Source organism: Marmota flaviventris, chromosome 1, assembly GCF_047511675.1.
Source record: "Marmota flaviventris isolate mMarFla1 chromosome 1, mMarFla1.hap1, whole genome shotgun sequence".
NCBI lineage: Eukaryota > Metazoa > Chordata > Mammalia > Rodentia > Sciuridae > Marmota > Marmota flaviventris.
In genome coordinates, this window is record NC_092498.1 from 112,532,282 (window position 1) to 112,553,332 (window position 21,051).

General features: G+C 41.4%; 2 protein-coding genes across 2 annotated transcripts in view; one reads left to right on the forward strand and one right to left on the reverse strand.

Moving 5' to 3' along the window:
* The window catches only part of Lancl2 (LanC like glutathione S-transferase 2), a 199,716-nt gene that overhangs the window by 176,387 nt on the left and 2,278 nt on the right, over positions 1–21,051 (forward strand). The gene's annotated exons all lie outside the window — the stretch shown is intronic.
* Positions 4,929–21,051, reverse strand: part of Vopp1 (VOPP1 WW domain binding protein) — a 97,458-nt gene continuing 81,335 nt past the window's right edge. Inside the window, exon 5 of the mRNA XM_027956076.2 lies at positions 4,929–7,448. Coding sequence (XP_027811877.1) covers positions 7,258–7,448 — 191 coding nt within the window. The 3' untranslated portion in view covers positions 4,929–7,257. The remainder of the gene's footprint in view (positions 7,449–21,051) is intronic.

A 21,051-nucleotide genomic window follows, 5' to 3' on the forward strand; every position in this document is an offset into this window, starting at 1 on the left:
TAAGCCAGCTTTCCATTGCTGGGAAGAAAGTACCTGAGATAATCAATTTTCAAGGAGGAAAGACTTATTTTGGCTCATAGTTTCAGTCTATGGTCAGCTTTTGAGCCTGTCTCCAGGGAGAACATCATTGTGGAAGCACATTGTGGAGCAAAGCTGCTCATCTCATGGCAGATGAGCATCAGGGCGAGAGGGGTGGGGGGAGAAAGGGAGGGAGGGAGGGAAAGAAGGGGCCGGGTCTTAAGGGCATGCCCTCAGTGACCTGTCTTCCTCCCTAGGTCCCACTTCCTAAAGGTTCTACCACCCTCTGTAGTGACACAGGTTTGTGAATCATGGGCCTTTGGAGGCTCACGGAATATTCAAACTATATCATTGTTTGAGGATGATGATGATGGGGACAAAAGAAATACCAAAAGAAACATAAATGTACGAAATATTGTTTACCATCTATGGCCTGTTCTGGGATGCTCACAGATCTCATTTCAGATAAATGGTGGGGGAAAGATGGTTGCCCAAGTTTTCTCCTTGCTCTGATTGGCTGAACACCCTGCACTGGGCAATGCACACCAACTTAGTCAGAAAGGGAACACAGTAAGGTACCCACAAGTAAGTTAGGTCATTGGAGGTGGTGTATGTGAAACTCCTTGGCTTCCTTCCCTGCATAATCATGGTCCCAAAGACAAAGAACAACTGGAGAAGATGTTGAAGAAGTCCCCCCCCCCCCGAGTCTTCTGGTTACACCAGAGAGGGAGACTCCTCACAGATAAGCAAAACATTGAGCTGGAGTTTATTCCTCTCCCACTGTTCTTATTTCTTCTGCTTGGACTAGTGTGAAATAAGGGCACAGAGGATTTTTAATGTTTGTTGATTATCCACTATGTGTAAGTCTGGTATAGGCAATAGGTAATATCATCTTGATTTTATACAGGAGGAATCTGAAATTTGAGATTAAATCAATTGCCTGAAGACAGCTAAAAATTAGTAGACTCAGGACTGAGCAAAGCTGTCCATTTTCAGTGCCCTTGGCCTTCCCATGACATAAGCATGAATAATACAGATTGCTCTCATATATCTTTCATGTTCTCATCTTTGGCAAAGAATATTAGAAGTTGAGAACTTCTATGGATGAAGGTGTGTCTCCTCCTTCTATGGATGTGTGTCTTCCTATGCTGAAACCTAATCCCAAGTGGCAGTTTTGTTGCTCGTGGCAGAGGACTGGGGGCATGATGAGGCTATGAGGCAGGAGCGTTTATGAATGGTGAATGGGATAAGCAGTTCCAGAGATCCCCCACCCCTCTGCCAAGTGAGGTTATAGCGAGAGGACAGGAACTGAACCAGGAAGCAGGCCTTTGCTAGACACTAACACCTTGATCTTGGAATTTCCAGCCTCTAGGACTCTGAGAAGTAAATATTTGTTATTTACAAGCCATCCAGTCTATGCTGGGTGCTTTTTTGTTTTTAAATAGCAGCCTAAATGGACTGAGGCAAAAATTCAAACTACTAAGGATCATCTTAGTAAGAAATGCTTGGTTAATTAGGTAGAAAGGCTAGCATAGTGCAAATCAGGAGACTACTGAAGGACCTCTCTCCCTCCTACTAAGTGACAGAGGGAAGGAAGATGTCTGATTTACTACAAGGTATTCTAAATAGCAGACGACTTTCTGTGGAAGAAGATGCCGTCACCATGTAGACAGAGGCAGAGGAGGAGGAGGTGCCAGCAGAACTGAATTTCTTTCCTCTGATGCCAGAGAAAATATTGAAGTAGGACTGGCATTATTGGTGATCGACTGGGTCATTTTCTTCTCCAGGTCCTCAAGGTCCTACTTTACACAAGATGCACATTGAGTTTTCGTTATTGTAACAAATACCTGAAATAATAACTTATAAAGAGAAAACCATTATTTTGGCTTATAGTGTTACAGTTTTCAGTCTAACACTGGTTGGCCCTGTTGCTTTTGGCCTATGGCAAGAAGGCACATCATGGCAGAAGTGTGTGGTAGAGCAAAGCCATTTGCCTCATGATAGGAAGTGAAAGAAAAAGGAAGCGAATGGGCAAGGGTCCCACTCTCTCCTTTCGATATTAAACTCCCAAAGATTGGAAGTGCTTTCACTAGGCCTCACCTTTAGCAGGTTCCACCACCTCTGATAGTGCCAATCTGGAACCAAGCCTTTAACACACATCTTCTGGAAACAGTCCAGATCTAGGGTGGAGACTCTGGCATGGCTTTTCTCCAGGATGGTTGTTGGTTCACACCCCCATCTGCCCCCAGCCCCTCCTGATCTCCTTCTGAGCTTACTGTGCCATGGAGCTCCTCTGAGGAGCAGCTCTTCCCTCCCCAGCTGCCTTTTGTGCACAGGCTGTCTCCATCTTCTCTGATTTGTTTTCTCCATCCATCAATCTCACAGCCTTCTTTTATTTCAGAAATTACTCAACATTTTTGTTCTTGCACTGTCTTGCTTTGACAGCTGTCACAGATTTCTTGAAGTTTAGTGAAATTTGAGAAGGACAGAAAAAAGTGAGCACTCTACCATCTCAAGTCTCATGACCTTTGATTTGCAAATGACCCCTGCTCCCATTTTACTGAAGTAAGTTGACCTGATGAGATGCCCCCACCCCCTGCCACCTCGCTGCAATGCCTGCCAAGTGGCTAGACCTCTTCCATTTTATTTCCTGTCCCCATGACAAGAGTTTTGAATGAGATTTTTTATTTGCCAAATCTGTCCTTGTAACATACTCCTGTCAAGTAAAACAGTAGTACTCCCATGCACGTAACAAATTAAACTGGTAAATTCTTTTCCCCAAAATTTATAGCTAAGTGCTGAAGAGTTAACAGAAAATCTTGTAAATAGGGAGCCTATTGCTTTCTTCCAGACAGCCCAGGGGTGCAGTGCTGGTGTGGAATTATGAGCTGGGCACATCTGTAGAGGTGCCAAGGAGTTTCTGAAGAAGGCCTGAAGCTGGACCACTTCCCAGCTGAGGTGAAATGTTTTAAGAAATCTCTCAGATGATGAAGACACCTGGGTTCTGCTGCAGATAACACCTCAGAGGAGCTTCAGGGGAAAGTATGTCTGGATTAGTGGCCAGATCTGAACTATGGGTAGAAGGCTGGGCCCAGCACAAATCACCCAGGACTGCACTGGAGTGGAGTCTGGCATGGGAAGTTTGGAGGAGACACACATCCATCCATCCATAGAAAAGCCGCCCATACCAACTTGGAGACATACCTGTACTCTAAGGGCTGAGTGAGACCTCAGGGTCCCATGGGACACTGGGCCTGAGAGGAATATAATACTTTCCTGTTAATATGGGTGGCTGAGAACTCAGGCAGTGCTATTGGATCTGCATTGTCCCCTAAAGGAAGGCACGTTGAAGGATTGGTCCCCAGCCCGTGACATTATTGGGACATGGTGGAACTTTTAGGAGGTAGGGCCTAGTTGAAGGAACTTAGGTCACTGGCTGTATGCCCTTAAGGGAATTTTAAGACTTGGGCTCCTTCTTCTTTTTTTGATTCCCAGCTACCTTGAAGTGAACAGACCTCCTCTGTCACATGCTTCTGCCATAATGTACTGTGCTACCACAGGCCCAAAGCAACAAGGCCAAGTGACTATAAACTGAATCCTTGGAAACTGTGAGTCAAAATAAATCTTTGCTCCGTTAAAGTTGATTATCTCAGGTATTTTGTCATAGTGACAGTTGAGTAACAAAGGCAGGGTTTGGAAAAAGTAGACTGGTATTGTCTCCAGGACTAATGAAAAGGGAGAGGTGAAACTCGGCCATTGAGGACTAATTTTTAAGCTCAAATTGGGACTATTTCCTTATTCTAAGGTCAAAATAATTATCATGTTTTAAAATACAGCATATAAAAATATCGGGAAAAGCACAATAGTTGTTAAAAATAATTTTTAATCATAAATATAGCTGTAGAATCTAGGTAGTAAGCTTAGGGTTGTTCACTATATTTTTTTTTCCAGTTTTTCTGTATGTTTTAAAATTTTCATGGCAAAATGTCTAGAAGTGGGAAAATACATTTTGAGGAACCCATGGTGCCACTGTCAGGATTCCAGACTAAGCCCACATGCTCTGGGGCTAACATGTTTAGAAACTGACATTTCAGTTAATCCTCATAGACATTCTTTTTCGTTTTTTGAGAATGCGGTCTCAATATGTTGCTGCTTGAACTCCTGGGCTCAATCAATCCTCCTGCCTCAGCTTACTGAGTTGAATGCTGCTGTGCCTAGTTATGTTTGTGTTTTTGGGATGGGGGTGGGGGTGAATACTAAGGATTGAATCCAGGGGTGTTTAACCCCTCAGTCATATCCCCAGCCCTTTTCTTTCTTTCTTTTTTTTTTTTTAATTTTAAAAGTTAAGTTACTTGGGCCTTGGTAAGCTGCTGAGGCTGGACTTGAACTTGCAGTCTTCCTTCTTCAGCCTCCCAAGTGGTTGGGATTATAGGCATGTGTCACTGAGTCCAGCACCTGTTTAGTCTTAAGGTCATTTTATATCCACACATTACTTTGGGGCAGCCCCTATACCCCAAGTTAGATTTATCATGAAATGGGTCATTTTACATCACCCTTTAAAGATAAATACACCAGTATAATAATATAAGGAAAAACTAAGGAGACCTTTAAAACTGTTATATGGTGCCATTGCAGCTTAACTATAGAAGTTATATCCTTAGGTAGTATCTATGAGAGAAGTACAATTTTTAACCATGTAGAGTGGAATTTTAAAGTGAAGGCAGACTTACCTAAGGAGAATATATTCATTGATAATAATACCTAATTTCTGGTTCTTCCTTGAATAGGCGCATCATCCACCCTCACCCCCACCGCACATGGCTGAACTCATGACCCGCCACACATCCTTTCCCATTAGAAACTTCATTTCTACACTCTTTTCTACTCCCCAGCAAAAGAACCACAGTACATGCCCAAATTTATTTTTTATTGTGCATACATAGGAAATAGGACCCTATCAAAAGAGAACAAAAAAGGACGTGAGCCAAGTGTTGCAGAGGAAAAGCATGCACAGGTCTGCCTAAAGTTTACTCCTAACCACCCACTCTATAGGACTTCAACGCACCAGGAGCTGGAATCAGTCTAAGAAGTGGTCACCAACCACCAGCAGCACAAAGGAAATGAGAGTGGCCAGGAAATGTCAGAAGTGGAACTTCCATGGACAGTGTCAGTGCTCAATGCACAGGAGTCTAACCCAGGTTCAATGGGAAACAAATCTTACATGAACATGGGAATATAAAATTGTTGAGCCCTCCCAGTTGTTGGAAAAGATAAACAAAATTTAGTTGTGGGCACTGGGTGCCTCACTCAGCTGCACTCTGATCCAATTCCAGGGACAGTGCTGAGTGCTTCTTTATTTAAAAAAAAAAAAAAGTAATGGGAGAAATTGAAAATGTAAAACAAATGACCTGGAGGAAGAGGAATTGTTTGGACCCATGTAGTTGTCTCAGTTGTAAACAGCAGACATTGTGCTTTGTTGCTTCATTGAAATCGAGGACTTGAGCATGGGGAGGTATTGTAGTCAAGGACAGGAGGTCAGAGGTCACACAGGGTGGCAAGGGTCAAAGACACAGGCAGCATCATCTGTGTCCATAGATTGGTCCCCAGGGTGTTGGTTTTGGTCCCAGGCACTTCCCGTGGAATTCCCTGGAGGTCCCCACATTCTCTGTCCTTAGAGTAAGTCCGCACAGTTACTTGAGCCCCACTGCTTTTCCTCACCCTTCATCTCACATAAATACCCCAGCAGAGCAAAGAAACTGTGCTTCTTGATCTGGGGGAATGAAAACCATCCCACATCTGCTCCTGAGAGACATCTTGATGCACAAAGTTCAATGAGTAGCAATTTCTTAAGAGGCTTTAACTAGGTCAATTAAAAAATAAGCAACACCCCCCACCAGCCCCACTCCCCATGATACTACACACAGAGTAATCTAGGTATCTTTGCTACGCTGCTTTGCTCTTAGTACACACGACACGGGCAGGTCTCAATCTGGGTTTAAATACATGTCAACACTGCTAACTACGCAGAGGAACAGAACTCCCTGCTATCTGTCAACAAAACCTGCAACTACTATAAGACTCTGGGGTAAGATAGGATTCTCCTCTGGGGATTTGCATTTTTAACATCTTCTTTATTCTATTTTTGATCACATGGTCAGTAAATGAAATCAGTACTTTTCCCATCTTTCTCAGTAAGCTCCCTATCTTCAGAGCCCAGCACACTACCTCTCAGATCAGACACAGCTGCCGCCCGCTCTGGTTCAACAAGTCTGGCTGTGCCTTGCTGGGCATGTTGGCTGTTTTTGCTCCCTCTGAAGGTTGATGTGATTTCTCAGCCAGATGTGTCCTTCTGCTTTGAAAGTGCCCATCAAATCCACCCACAGCTGCCTTGGGGAAGGATGCAAGAGCCCTCTGGGCACTGGCATCCAAGGAGGACACCCTGCCTATCTGATCTCAAAGGACAGGACACTACATATGTACTTCCAAGAATGCACTAAAAACGGGGATATATTTTTCTCCCCATGTCAGAACAAGAGCTTATAAAATGAAATGTCCCAGTTTGGAGCAGGGATCAATTTCCCATAAATTTAAATAACTTTATTGATCTTCAGATAACCGCAGACATCCAACGTGAGCCTGATTCAGATCCATCTGGAGGTGGAAGCGGCAGCACTCGGCTGTTCCTTGTTTAGGCAGAAGGAAGCCTATCTTCAGGATATGAGAGATAAAAAAAAGTGTCAAGAGTCTTTTTCCCCTTGCACATTTCTCCAACAGCTTCTGGAAGAGGAAAAATGGGCTTTGATGGCTGGCAGCCACCCTGCCCAACCTCATCTGGCTTCATGGGCTGTGCTGCCTGCTGCCTGCAGGACTCGCCTGGGCTGGCTCCTCCATCGGTCCCTCTCACAGGCTGGCTCTGCCTTCCTCTTCCTTTTAGTCTCTCCTGAAGATCTGGCCACACCACCCAAGAGTGTTAACCCTTGGGGCTGTTGCCACACTGCTAGAGAGCACAGATTACATTAGAAACAGAAGCAACAGAGGAGACACAGTGTGAATTCAAATATTGTCCTCCACGGAAAACTTGAAAGGGAGCTGTGCTTGCTTTGAAGATATCAAAGAGGAGTTTGCCCTTGGACCGTCCCTGGAAGTGAACTTCAATGGGGATGGGAACATCCATGGGGATGGGAAGGGCCTGGTGAAGAGCCCTGTCCCACCTCTCCACCTCCCAGGAGCATTCTCTTGCTACTTGTCCTTCACCACCTGTTCATACGGGGGTGGGGGCGTGTTGCAGTAGGAAGGAGGGGGTGGGTAGGCTGTGCCTCCCTGGGGTGAATTGGGTTGGACCTGGAAAGCCATTGCCATGGTATTCCCGACAGGATTCACTCCTAGTCCTCCAGGGTCAGTGTAATATGGCGGCCCCGGCTGCTGGGCTCCTGAAAGACAGACAATCATATGTGAGCACAAAAGAGAAAATCCTTGGCTAGGGGTATAGCTCAATATCATTTACTCAACTGACGTACATCCAGTACTCTATATGCTCAGAGAGAGGGGGCATCTGGTATATGGTAATAAACAAGAGCAACACATGGGGCCCCATCCTCATGGGCCTCAACTCCACTGGAGGGGGACATTGACAAGTGACACATAAACTGTGACAGCATGGGTAAGTTATAAGGAAGCATGACGGAAGGAGGCGATATTGGTGGAGGCTCAGGTTTCTCTAATCCGAAACTAAATGCTGATCTTCGAAGAGCTAGTGAAGCATGTGCTAAAAGATCAGGGATTGAGAGGGCTATTGTACACCTTAGGAGGTAAATGGGTCACAGTAAGGTATACGACATGTTCCCTCATTGCAAGAAGAACTGGAACATCGGTTTCCCAACTCCTAGCACAGGATTAACACAGGCAGCCCCATCAACCCTGTGAATACACAGTTTGCTAGTGACTATTTCTAATATAAGATTTCCATTTTTCCCTGCCTGCGTTCACATTTTATGGGAGCAAGGACTATCTACCTGTTATCTAGCAGAGCCCAAGTTCATAGTCAGGAGAAAACCTACAGGGCACATGCCAATGGCAGGACATCCCCTGGATGCTGCCACAGATTTTCTTCTCCAAGCCTAAGGATCTAAAATGCTGGCTGACACCCCAGCCTGGGTACGATATATCGCTGTCTGGAGAAGGTAACAGCAGCAAACAGGCTGGTCACCCTGCCCCAAACTGGCCCTAACTTAGAGAGCTGGTGTTCAAGAGCCTGGTTTTAGTTCTGATTACTTTGATCATGTGGATAACAATATAGATATAATTACAGAATTAAGAAATCAAACTAGAAATTTTGTGGGTGCAGTCTGGTCTCTTTGAATGAGGCTTTATTTAAGGCAGGGAGATTTCCAAGTATCAGAGAAGCTGTCCCTGTGTAAATATTGTGTAGGTTTTTTTTTTTTTAAAGGGCAAATATCCCTCTGATCATTTAATTGAATAAAAGAGATGATTTCTACAAAGATGCCCATCAAAGTATGTGAGATGTCCCAAACCTCCCAAGCTGGCATTCTGTAGATCTCAGACATCTACAAATGTGCTAAAATAGAGAATGTGGAACAAAAACACAGGCCAAACATATATCTAGGCTGTCATCAAGAATGGCAGGCAACCAGAGCCACCTTTATCAAGGAAGGCCTCATCCTGCACTGGTATGACCCCACGAATGGCACATGCTCCCACTGGTATATCTCATCAGCTGCCTTTGGATGTGTTACTAGCCATGACCATGAGTTTCTCAAAGGCAGAGATTATAATTTATTTATATCTGTATACTTTTATATGTTGTATCATTAAAAAATTAGTGATTTGAAAAAAGAGGCCATTGTAATACTCTGGACTTTGAATATTTTTCAGAAGAAATAGACAGGGCAAGAAAGATAATGGGAAGGGCTAACCAAGGACTTAACCTGGGGCTACCTCAATGTGGAATGCCAGGATGGAGACATGATCTAAAAAGAAAGGACCTTGATTTCTGGTCTCAAAGAGGCAGTTCACCAATACACGAGAAGGGCAGGACAGATGAAAAATTCCACACTGGTTCTGTCAAGGTCAAGGCAGCACTGGAGCTTTTGGTAAAAATGTGCAAAGACACGGGTATGGATTAAAAGCACTACAGAAGTGTATAGGGAGGGATAAAAGATGACAACTGAGGTGAAAGTTGTGGGAAAGATTAACATTCAAGACAGGAAAAGAACATAAAATATTTAAGGTTCATGAAGGATGTAAAAGCAACCAAGAAGAAATGGTAAAAAGTAGGAAACCAGGCATTATGTCATGGAAGCAGATGGAAAGGGGAATTTTTAAGACAGAAATGACCAGCATGCTTCAAGATCAAAGAAAGGTCAAAGAAGAATTTAAAATTGGCAATAGATGGGTATTTGGGGATTCTTGTGTGCTTTACTCAATAGAGCACAGACACAGACCTGCCCCCTCCCCGACTAAGCACAGTAGAAGAAAAGCAATTCAGGGATAAGGGGTTATGAGTAGATAAGATAGGTGATGGTTAAACAAGGACAATGCATTGTTAGGATGGGAAATGTATGAGTATGTTTACAGGGTATAGGACAGATATATAGGAGAGAGAGAAAAAGCATTTTGGGGAAGAATATAAGCTCATGAGTGCAGCACTGGAATCCATCTGCACAGAGCTTTTGGACCCCATTGCTGAGCCCAGACCCTGCTGTACTGGAAGATGCTGAATACATTTCAAATGGGTAGAGAATCTGCATAGGGTATGGTCTGGAGAAGAACAGGTTGAGCCCAGGGGAGCCCACAGTGTGCAGGAGGAAGAATGATGTACTCAGAGCAGACAGCCTCTATCTGGAGTGGAAGTAGGTGCCAGATTATTCATTTGTTGACCACGAGAGGGCAAAGAACAAACAGATTTGTGCAGTCCTCAGAGAAGAAGGGAAGAGTACATAATGGTCACAAATGTTTACCAAAAAAAAAAAAGTGATCAGGAACAACAGCCAACTGGAATGAGATTCCACATGAAAGGGACATTCTGCACGGGGGTGATACATACCCAGGAACCAAGGGACACCACCATCTTCCCTATAGGACATATATTCTGAGAGAAAAGAATTAGCACTTCAGTTTTTAAAGTCTGTGGCAGATAGTTTGGTTATAGAAAATATATAGAGCATTGTGTGAAGAAGTTGGAGTTACAGAGACTGTTTCCCTGGAAGACAAAGGGGAAAGGATTGGGAAAGGGGTTTGAGACAAGGGCAGAGCATGCTGCCCCATCTGTTCCTCACAGAGTAAGTGTCCATAACCTTAACCTGTTTTGCATAGTACTGCAGGGACAGGATACAGATTGTGGGAGATGTTGGGAGTGAGATTTAGTGACGTCCAAGGTCACACACCAGTATTTGAATCCAGCAGTGGATGAAACCAGATTCTTCCACTGTCACATGGATTTCTCATAAAAGGATGGTGAAGTGGGTGAAGCAGCCCAGGCCAGAGAGGGAGAGAGGGTGAAGAACTAGAGAAGACTGCAGACCCATTCAAAGATTAGGGCTGACTGGACTGTGTGACCCCAGCACGCTTATCCACAGCCCATAATGTCCCCAGAAGATGCTCAAGTTGTTTTTTTTTTTTTTTTCATCAGTACTATTGTCTGTTTCCTCATTTTGAGTTTTGCATGATTTGGGAGGGAACTCCAGGTTCAGCAAGGACTGATAAGAATATGTTAAGGAAGTTAATGGACAATGGCCTTCCTAAGTGGGACTCTTCCACCACTGGCCTTGCCAAAGGGATAGCCAGGCAACTCTCCTTCCTGGAACTGACTGCTACTTTTGACCACGGTTGACTGCCCAGACACCAGGGAAGAGAAGGTGGGTTAATTGCTCCCGGGATGTGAAGAATCTGGATGGCAGCAGAGGACTAGATGAAAACAGGAAGAGGAAGAGGCAGCCTGAGAGGGCATGGGGCACGTGAGCGAGGGAGAGGTACCAGCCCAAAGCTGTACCAATTCTCAATGGAGCTCCTATTCCCTTAGGTTTCACCTGTCTTTACAACTAGCCCCGCTCTAAGTTAGTGTGTGATTTTTCACTCTCCAATCTACCCATGTACTCAGTTTGAATCAGGGTCCACCTCCTGACTTTCTGCATCTGTCTCCTGTTGCCCAGGCTGCACCTGAAGATTGAGGCAGGTACTCAACACATCACAGGAGACACTTGAATGCTTCTCTTCCCCCATCACTTGGCCAGCTCATCTTCCTATGCACAGCCCCATTCTTGGTGGTGACACCATATTTACCCAGTTACTCATGGGGCTATTTGAGGGATAAAGACCTTCCACAGTCAAGTTCCTGTCCACTTCAGAGTTGAGTCTTACTTTTCATGGTCCTTCTTTATTCTTTATAACCTAACACTCCTCAAATTGCCTGTAGCCTGTTTGCCCTCCAGGCCTCACTAGAAAGCACCTCATGAGGGCTCAACACCCAAATGCTCCTCCCTCCTGGAATGCCAGTCCCCCCCTGCACATTCCTTCTCCCCAACTTCCCATCAAGCTATTTCTCATTTACCTTTTATGTCCCAGCTCAGAATCACCAACTCCAAGAAGTAACCTCGTACTGTCTATGACCCGCTTCCTGGCTGGAGCAGGTACCCAGCACATCTGGAACAACCTATTTATGTCTTACCACCACAGTCCAGTATGATCTTCTGAGCTTTCAACACATGAGAATAGGACAGGATATATCCTGGTTCCCTCAGAGCCAGAACAGCACCTGGCATATGGCAGATGTCCATAAATATAGAGGATGAATGAAAAAGGGATGAAAAGTGATTTGGATTTGGGCTTTTGTCTCTGCTGTATTGTGCTGGGCACACTTGATAGTTCTTGAGACACACCTGCTGCTATGACAGGAGGAACTGGCTCCCATCTATACCAAGCCTGTTGCTCCCAAGGACCAGATGAGTTCAAGGAGTCACCCCATCTCCCCATCATGGATAAGGGTGGGGAAGACTGTGGTCTTTGTACCAGAGATGTTGCTTGGACTGTGTCTGTAGTATCCCTGCAGTACAGCCACTCACTCATACTGGAGTCATGACTCATGGATTTTGCAGGAGTGGCAAGATGGGATTAAAATATTTGAACATGGAGAAACACTTGGAATACAAAAGAAACAGAATGGATAGGAGGTGGGTAAATTATGTATTTGTCAAGAACATGAACCCTTTAGTGAAAAAATTCAGCAGCCATGGGGATGGAACATGCTGAAATGCTGGAAAACCTGTGATTGAAGATAGAGAGCAGCAGAAACAGATGCTGTCCCCCTGGGGTAAGCAGCTGAGGGATCCTCAGCCAGAGGTGGGCAATAAGGCAAGAAGATAATCAGCTCAGACACAGGCAGTGGCTCTTCAAGAAGATGTTCATGATCCAGGGATTGACCCGATTTCTTCTCATTTGACTAAAAGTAGAACTCTGGACAAGACACTGGCCAAGTTTACCATTCAGGTCCCACTGAATGGAGAGAAGATGGACCTAGTTCTTGCTTAGGCAGAGACTCATTTAGAAGTAAAGGCAGGAAACCTTCATTGCATGTGTAAAACCCATGGAGATAGGGCCAGTGAGGCCTCTAGGTTTCAGAGAGTACATTTCAAAGACATTCCCCCAAACAGAAATGATTCTGTGGCACATAACTCTGGAACCAACAGCACCTTAAAAATCACCTTTAGTCAACTCCATATCACAAGAAAAGGAAGGTAAGAACAAAAACTTGAACAATTTCAAATTAAGCCCATGTATTGATTCTAAAGGACAAAATTGTATAGTGAGGTTAATGCCAGAGACAAATACAACTGTCACGAAAATAAAGTCCCAGGGATCTGAAGCATGGAGAAAGACTAGACAAAAACAGGTTCCTATTGTTTGCTTGGAAAATAAGATAAATGGCAAAGAGAAGGGCCTCAAATCTTATTTTTTGCTAAAGAGAAGAATAGTTTGAAAACTGAAGGAAAGAAAATGGGTGAGGGAAAATAAAAGACTCACCCAACTAAGAACTGATTGGTTTGAGGGAGAGCATTCAGATTGCCTTAACTCTAACAAAGTGCCTCTCAGAGCAGGAAGGAAGGACAAGAACCAGTACTTAGTGAAGGTCCTACTTGCTAAGGACAGTCTCTTGACAAATACAAGTGTCTCACAGGTATCATGTCATTCAGACCTATATAGTAATATGAGATTCCTATTACTTATTCCCATCTCACAGAGTCAAAAGCTGAAGCACAAATAAATTTCACAACTCGCCCAAAGCAGTCTTCTTCCACTGGGCATTGCTGTATCTGTAAGAACCAAGGCAGCCATCCTTCAGCTAGGGAGGAGACTAGTGAGTGAAGAGCTGGGGCAGTCAGCATGGACAGATGGAGGGAACTGGGGGCACTGAAAATGCTGCTAAGCCATGGGGTTAGATCAGGAGCCTTATTCTTTTTGACTTTTGATCACAAGAAATAAGTCTTCCTTATTTCTCATACCAGCTGAATTGGGGTATCTGTTACTTGTAGCCCAAAGCATCTGAACTAATTCTCTCAGAGAATATTTTCATTATCAGTTGACAAATTTCCCCCTTTCTAACTGGTCCCTTTCTTTCCTCTAAGCCTTGTATTTTGATCTGGTTTTATGTTATATCTATTAATGTTTACAAAACTGTCTCAGCTATTAATAATGTTTTTCATTTCATTGAAATCTCAAGAATTTTCTTACCTGTATTGAAATACTGTTTCCAAACATAGATAGCTTTATTTTTCTTTCCTAATGGTTCAATATTTTTTTCATATTAATACTTAGGTCAGAAATTCTGTAATAATGTTAAATATTACTGATATTAAGCATCCTAATTTTCAGGGGAATTCTTATGGTTTCTTTAAATGTAATGTTGGCAATGGATCAACATATGTAGTTTGTTCAAAAATTATTTACAAAAAAATATGTACTGAACATTTCTATTCAAAAGGTACAGATATCCATCAGTGGCTGCATGAATAAAGGAAATGTGGTATATATATATATACAATGGAATACTATTCACCCATAAAAAGAACAGAAATCCTGCCATCTGCAACAACATGAATGAAACTGGAAGACATTATGTTGAGTGAAATAAGCCAGTCATGAAAAGACAAGTACCACATTTTCTTACTTATATGTGGAAGCCAAAAGTTGATTTCATAGAAGTAGTGAGTAGAAAAGCAGTCACTGGAGTCTAAAAAAGGTAGGGGATGAGGTAAAAAGGAGACTGAATGATGGGTATCAAATACAGTTATACAGGAAGAGTAAGTTCTAATGACTATGTTTATAACAACTTATGTATGTAAGTTGAACTTACATACTAAGAGTTGGGAGAACTAGAAGAGTTGGGAGACTTCAAACATAAGATAATGATCATTGTTTAAGAAGTTGGAAGTATTAATTAGCTTGATTTGATCACTGCATATTATATACATGTATTGAATTTTCTTACTCTATCTCATAGGGAGGTACAATTGTATTAATTAAAAATAAATAAAAAAGAAAAAGTCTTGTTACTACATTTATAAGTTTTGATAAGGTACATATATTGAATTTTATTGACCGTTTTCAGCACCTATTAAAATAATTATTTTAATAGCTTACAATGTTAATAGCCTGCCTAATATTTTTTTGAAAAATATTTTTTTTAGAAGTAGTTGGACAAAATACCTTTATTTTATTTATCTTTATGTGCTGCTGAGGATCGAACCTAGCACCTCACACATGCTAGGTGAGCGCTCTACCGCTGAGCCACAACCCCAGCCCTAGCCTGCCTAATATTAAATATCTTTTCTTTCTTAGATCATGTGTAGTTACGATGGTTTATCCTTTTAAAATATTATTTAATGCTGTTTCCTGATTTTGATCTGTACTTACTAAATATAGTACAATATTATTTTATTTTGAGGTTTCCAAGTTATACTAGCTTTACAACATTAAGTAGAGTTCCATAGATTTGCATGCTCTATAGTAATCCATATATTCATGAACTTTTTCTTACAAGTTTTTAAAAACCCCATATGAATGTAATCATTCAAGCAGATAATTCTTTAGAAACTTCTTCAAGTTTTTGCTTGCTTTTCCATTTACTGAAATTTTCAGTACTTTGATTCATCTTTAGTAACATACAATTTCTCATCTTACCAAGATTTTCCAATTCATGAATGTTTCTTAATTTTTAAACTCCTTTGGATCTGTAGTCTTTTAATTTATATTTATATTTTTGCTTTTTTCTTTTATTGATTGGAGTTATCAGGGGTGGGACATACAATGTTATTTTATTATTTTTTGCCAAACACTAGCACTTTCAGATATTTTATCTTTCTGTTTTATACAATTAATTTCTATTTTCATTTTATGTTTTCTGCTTTCTATAAATTTATTTGATTAGTTTCTAAAACTCTTGAGGACAGCCCAGCTCATTTGCTTTCATATTTTAAATTTAATGAAGAATAAGATTACAAATCTACTTCTAAAAGTCAGCTTAACATGCACTGCATCTGTATTTGTAGTCACATATCTGTTGACTCCTCTCTTCATTTTTATATTCAAAAGATACTGAATTCTTGCTGAATGCCACCAGTTTTGGGCACTAAGAATGTAGCAATAAAAAAAAAAACAAAATATTTAGTTCTTATGGCTCTTGCAGTTTAGAGAGACAAGAATTGAGGTAAATATGAAAAATATGTTAGTTGGTGATAAGTAGTAAAAATGAAAATGTGTATCTAGTGAGAGGGTGATGAAGAAGACTGTCATGAGCAAGGGGTGTGTGTGGATGGAGAAAGAACCTTTCAGGTAGAAGAACCACAATGCCTAAGACACCAAAATGGTAGCCTGGAGAATCTGAGGAAAACAAGAGGCCATTGTGTGGAAGGAGTGGAATGGGCCAGGTGGGGAGCAGTGGGAGAGGTCCAAGCCTGCCAGGCAGCATGGGAGGACATGAAGCTGAGAAGGATGTTGGCCATGCAAAGAACTTTTGATGTCCATAATATGGGTAACCTCTGGACACCTGGAAGCAGAAACTCTGACTTAGTTTTTGACTCTGGGTGCTTTGTAGGAAATAGATGGAAGCAGGGAAAGGTGAACACAAAAAGACAGGACCAGTTAGGAAGAGCAGAGGTGTTTTTAGTGAGATGGGGAGACTGAGTACAGAAAGGGTAGAATTCTGAGGAAGGGGACTGGGAAAAAGAGACTTTGTGTGTTTGCTCTTAAGGTGAATAGATTATCCACTAGAGAAAAAGACCTTCTTCTATTGCTTTTTGGGGAAGAGGAGAGGAAGGGAGTGAAAAGACATATCTGTATTAGGTTGCAGGCCTGTATGGCTGGCTCATCAATGTTTGTAGATGTTACACATTTGAAATACTGCTGAAACACACATGGACGTTGTTTTAAGATACCAAGGTCCTTCTAATGTCCCACAAGAAAGGGCAGAGAGACAAACTCTGTGAACAAGGCAAACAGGAAGTAAAATTCCCCCAAGAAGAGTTTTCACTTTTTCATTCCTGGTTTTATAAATCAGAAGTTGAATAAAAAAATAGCTTTAGTTTTATTCACTACTGATGATGTTTCAAAACAGAAGCAAAAATAACTATGCTAATAAAATAATTCCATGGAACAGATCTGGAAGTATATGCCAGGAGTTAAAACTATAGCAATAATGTTACTCCAACAGATACAAAGACTAAATTCCACATTGGTCCTGTGGGTTTCAAAGGTTCTCATGTTATTTTTAATGTTTAACCTGCAGGATATGTTACTATTGCCACCAAGGCCCGTCCTTCCTTTTTTCTTTGTTGTTCTTTATCAAAAAACTTATCTGTGCAGACACTATTCTGCATTATTGGGGGATTGTGTTAAAATATAGATTCTGATTCAGCAGGTCTGGGCAGGGCTGGGGGTTTTGCAAGAGAGTCTGCCTATATAACAAGCTCCCAAGGACCATGTATGTCTGTGGCCCACACTATGAATAGCAAGAGAAAGAAACTTCATAAGTGCCTACTGATCCTCATGACATAATATTATTAGCATTACTCCTTACAAAAGAGATATCTGAATCATAAGAAGATCAGGTACTTCCCTTTCACCCCAATGCTTTAGTAGGCCCTACTGGTTCCTTCAGAATCCCATCCAGCCCTGAGATTCTTTTAAATTTTTTTTTCTTTGAAATATTTAACAAGATAAACATGCGAAAAAACTAAGAAAAGGGGAGGGAAAAAGGTACCTTAAAGCAAAAAGAAAAGGGAGAAATATCTAAAAAGGTAACTGTTTCTTTACAAAACTTACAGAATAGTATAGACAAGTACATGTTAATTTTCTCCAAACAGAACCAACCCAAATGACACCCTGGTTTTGGACTTCTGGCTCTAGAACTGTGGGAAAATACATTTCTGTTGTTCTAAGCCACCATGTTTATAGTAATTTGTTAGAGCAATCGGAGGAAATTAACACAATATATATCTTCTTCGCAACTACCTATAACACAAGCTTTCCTAGCCTATAACATGCACAGGTAGCACTATCAAAACACCAATAATGCTAACAAAAATTTAGTTAATAATTTAAACAATTTGTAGGGCTTCTTTTTGTTTGTTTAGGACCAGTCCTAAATGATTTTATAATTTTTTTCCCTCTCCTTCTGTCTATAATAGATCAAAGGGAATTAAGAAAACATCTCTGTCAGCTACATTTCCAGCTGAAAGCTCTCTCTCTCCCTCTTTGTTTTCAAAAATAATAATAATCTTTACAGGTCTCATATGAGTAGCCAGGCCAGTTTCCCACTGGACAGATTTTCCTCCATAGAGAAGCAAGGTCTAAAATATTAATACACAACAAATAGCAGACAAGAAAACAGGACTTCCTATGTTTTTAAAGTATCTTCTCAAGTCACTAAAAGTCTTCTTAAAAAGAGAAAATTACATCACAAGAAACTATAGCTTATCAACTAAGAAGAAAAAGGAAGATAAACTAGAAAACATATTTTTGTTAAAGTTTCACAGATAATCTGAACATATAAATGAAATGAAAAGGATTTCAAAATTCAGTTTTTATTTTGGGCTTTATAACATCTATGTTTTTCTATTAGAGCAAAGGGGTTAGACGTTTTTATTAGAAGCAAAGGTCAGAACCTGGGGGTAGGGGCTGCTGCTCTTTATCACTACTGTATGCCCCGTAGCTAAGCACAGTGCCAACACACAGGACACCTGCTCACAAAACATTTGGTGAATGACTGAAGGGTGTACACACATGTCCATCACTTGGAGGAGCCATAGGCCTCACTACAATACATGAGCATTCAGTACTGTTTGGTCCAAGTTTCCCCTTTCTCCACCTGTGGAAGAACTAATAACAGTCATTCTAAATGGGGCTCAGACTGTTTTGCTCTATCATTGGCAAAACAGAGAACAGTTATCAGGGGACTTACATTTATTGTAAGTTTCTGCTCCCCTAAACAAAGATTATGGGTCTAAAAGCTCTTTGTGATTAATTCTAACAATAGGTAAAAAGTTCTGTCCTCTGTGGCACATCTGTAATCCCAGTATTTAGGAAGCTAAGGCAGAAGAATCTCTTGAGCCCCGGAGTTGAAGGTCAGCCTGAGCAACATGGCAAGACCCTGTCTCAGAAGATCAAAACAATAACAAAATCCCTTCTTGTATGAAACAGACTGTTTAAGAAATGTGTTATCTGTCCCTCTTAACAAAAAACCTGCTCACTTTTGTACAGCAGAACATTCTATGTGTCTACTTTATGAGAACTGGAGAGTGCAAATAAATTATAACAGTAATTGAGCTGTTGGAGAAAGGGAGGGAGGATGTCCAGGTTGAAAAGAGAACAACTAGAGTCAGAATGACAGAGGGAGAGACACAGAAAATCAGACTGACAGACAGCACTGAACTCTGAGGAGAAATACTCCCAGGCAGCAGGAAACACGTCATGTTGTGAGGCAATGACAGACTGTGGGCTTCTCCAAATGAAGCCACTGTCACAACCACAAGCTTTTTACCTTAATTCCATTGCCAATCAGTCACCTTTTGCCATCAGGGGTAACTGGTAAGAAATAATCTGGTAACCATGAAAGTGTTACTAGGAGATAGCCACCTATGCTTTTTCAACAAATAATTTCAAATACTTCCACTTAATTTCTTTCACTAAAACCATAAAATCTAAAATAATGCCACTCTGAAGAAGGCCATTGGGAGCCATTTAAGTGGAAAAACCATGGAAGTGAGACCCCATGAAGCACAGGACTCCAAAAACCCACCCACATCCCCGAAACCCACTGTTCCTCTCAGGGGGGAAAAAAACTCCAAAAAACAAGAATGGGAATTTAAGAGCCACAGGGGTTAGAGATGGGGAGAGACTCCTCCACAACCATCTCTGCAAAGCTAAAGTTCCATCATGTAGAAAAATGATTACTGTAGGCCCTCATTGTATACTTGGGTTCTACATCTTCAGATTCAACTAATTACAGGTTGAAATATTCATGAGAACACCACATCTATATTGAACATAGAACAGACCGTATTGAACATAGAAGAACAGACTTCTTTCCCCTGGAAATTATCCCCTAAATAATACAGGCTAATTATTTACATGACATTTGCATCATATTTATAGATCATCTAGAGATGATTTAAAGTATATGGAAGGCTATGAACAGGTTATGTGCAAATACTACACCATTTTTAATTAGGGACTTGAGCATCCTTGGATCCACAGGAGTGGGCGGTGTTCTGGAATCAAGCTCCCATGGGTACCATGAGATGACTGTTCACTGTGGAAGCAGCCCTGTTTGTATTTCAGCAATCATTTGGAAAGCAATTAAACTGTCAAAACACCCTCCCCCATTTCCATTTTATTACAGTTGGTGTCCTTTAGTTAGGTGGCCACCATCATTGCGAGCTGACAGATTTATTATAGGATTGAGACACTGGAACAGTCAGCAAACCATCAATGAAATCGTTACAAATGTGCAGCTGGAAAGAAATGAGACTATCTCCCAATGAGCATGTTCCATATACTTCCCCCCCCCACTGCTTCTTTTTAGTTGTACATGACTGCAGAATCTGGATTTAAAATCAGCATACTATAGTTTACAGCAGCACAATTCACAATAGCTAAGTTACTGAACCAACTGAGGTGTCCTCCATTTATTTCTAACTACTTCATTAAAACAAACAAACAAAATAACAAATAATTTTTTAAAAACTTAAATAAAAATAACATCAAATATTTCATTAACATTATGCCCAATCTCTCTACGTATACTTGTGTGATCACGCTGGTGATGATGTGGCCATTCTTCTGAAGATATTACCTACCTCTCTCTTTGCTAAGTGTGTCTTTTGATTTTCTTGCCTTACAGTTATGTAGCCTTGACCTTGACTATCAGCTTCAGTAGCTATATAATATCACGTACAGAAGACAGACTATAATTTAATTTTCTTTTATTTTGTAGCTCCCAGAACTACCCCTTCCTCTCATTCAACCACAAAAGCACTGAGTTGAGTGGAGGCCACCTCTCAGGTTTTCCTGAAATCCAGTCCTTCCTACCCTACAGGCATGGCTCTGCCTTAGCCTGGGTTTCTAAGTTTGATTTCTCCACTGTTTGTGTTCCTACAGGTTAGTGAGCATATTCCACTCAAATCCTGGCCCCTGGTGTTAGTTAGCTAACGCTTCCTGAGTGAATTATTGAAAGAAAGAATGAATGAAATCTGTTTTTTCTCTTTAACATGGAGGGCACATGGATGAGGCCCTCTCAGCAGCATGATGGGGAAGGATGTGGGAGTTATAGCATTCAGGATTCTCTGACTTTCTCTTGCTACATAAACTTAAAAAAAAAAAGAGTGATATGCTTTCAGGGGTACTCAACAGAGGTAGTTGAGATTTTTTGTTATTTCTCTTGGCTTAGATTTTTTCCTTTTTTTTAGTAGTGGGAATTAAAACCCAGGGTGCTTAACCAATAAGCCAGATCCCCAGCCCTTTTTG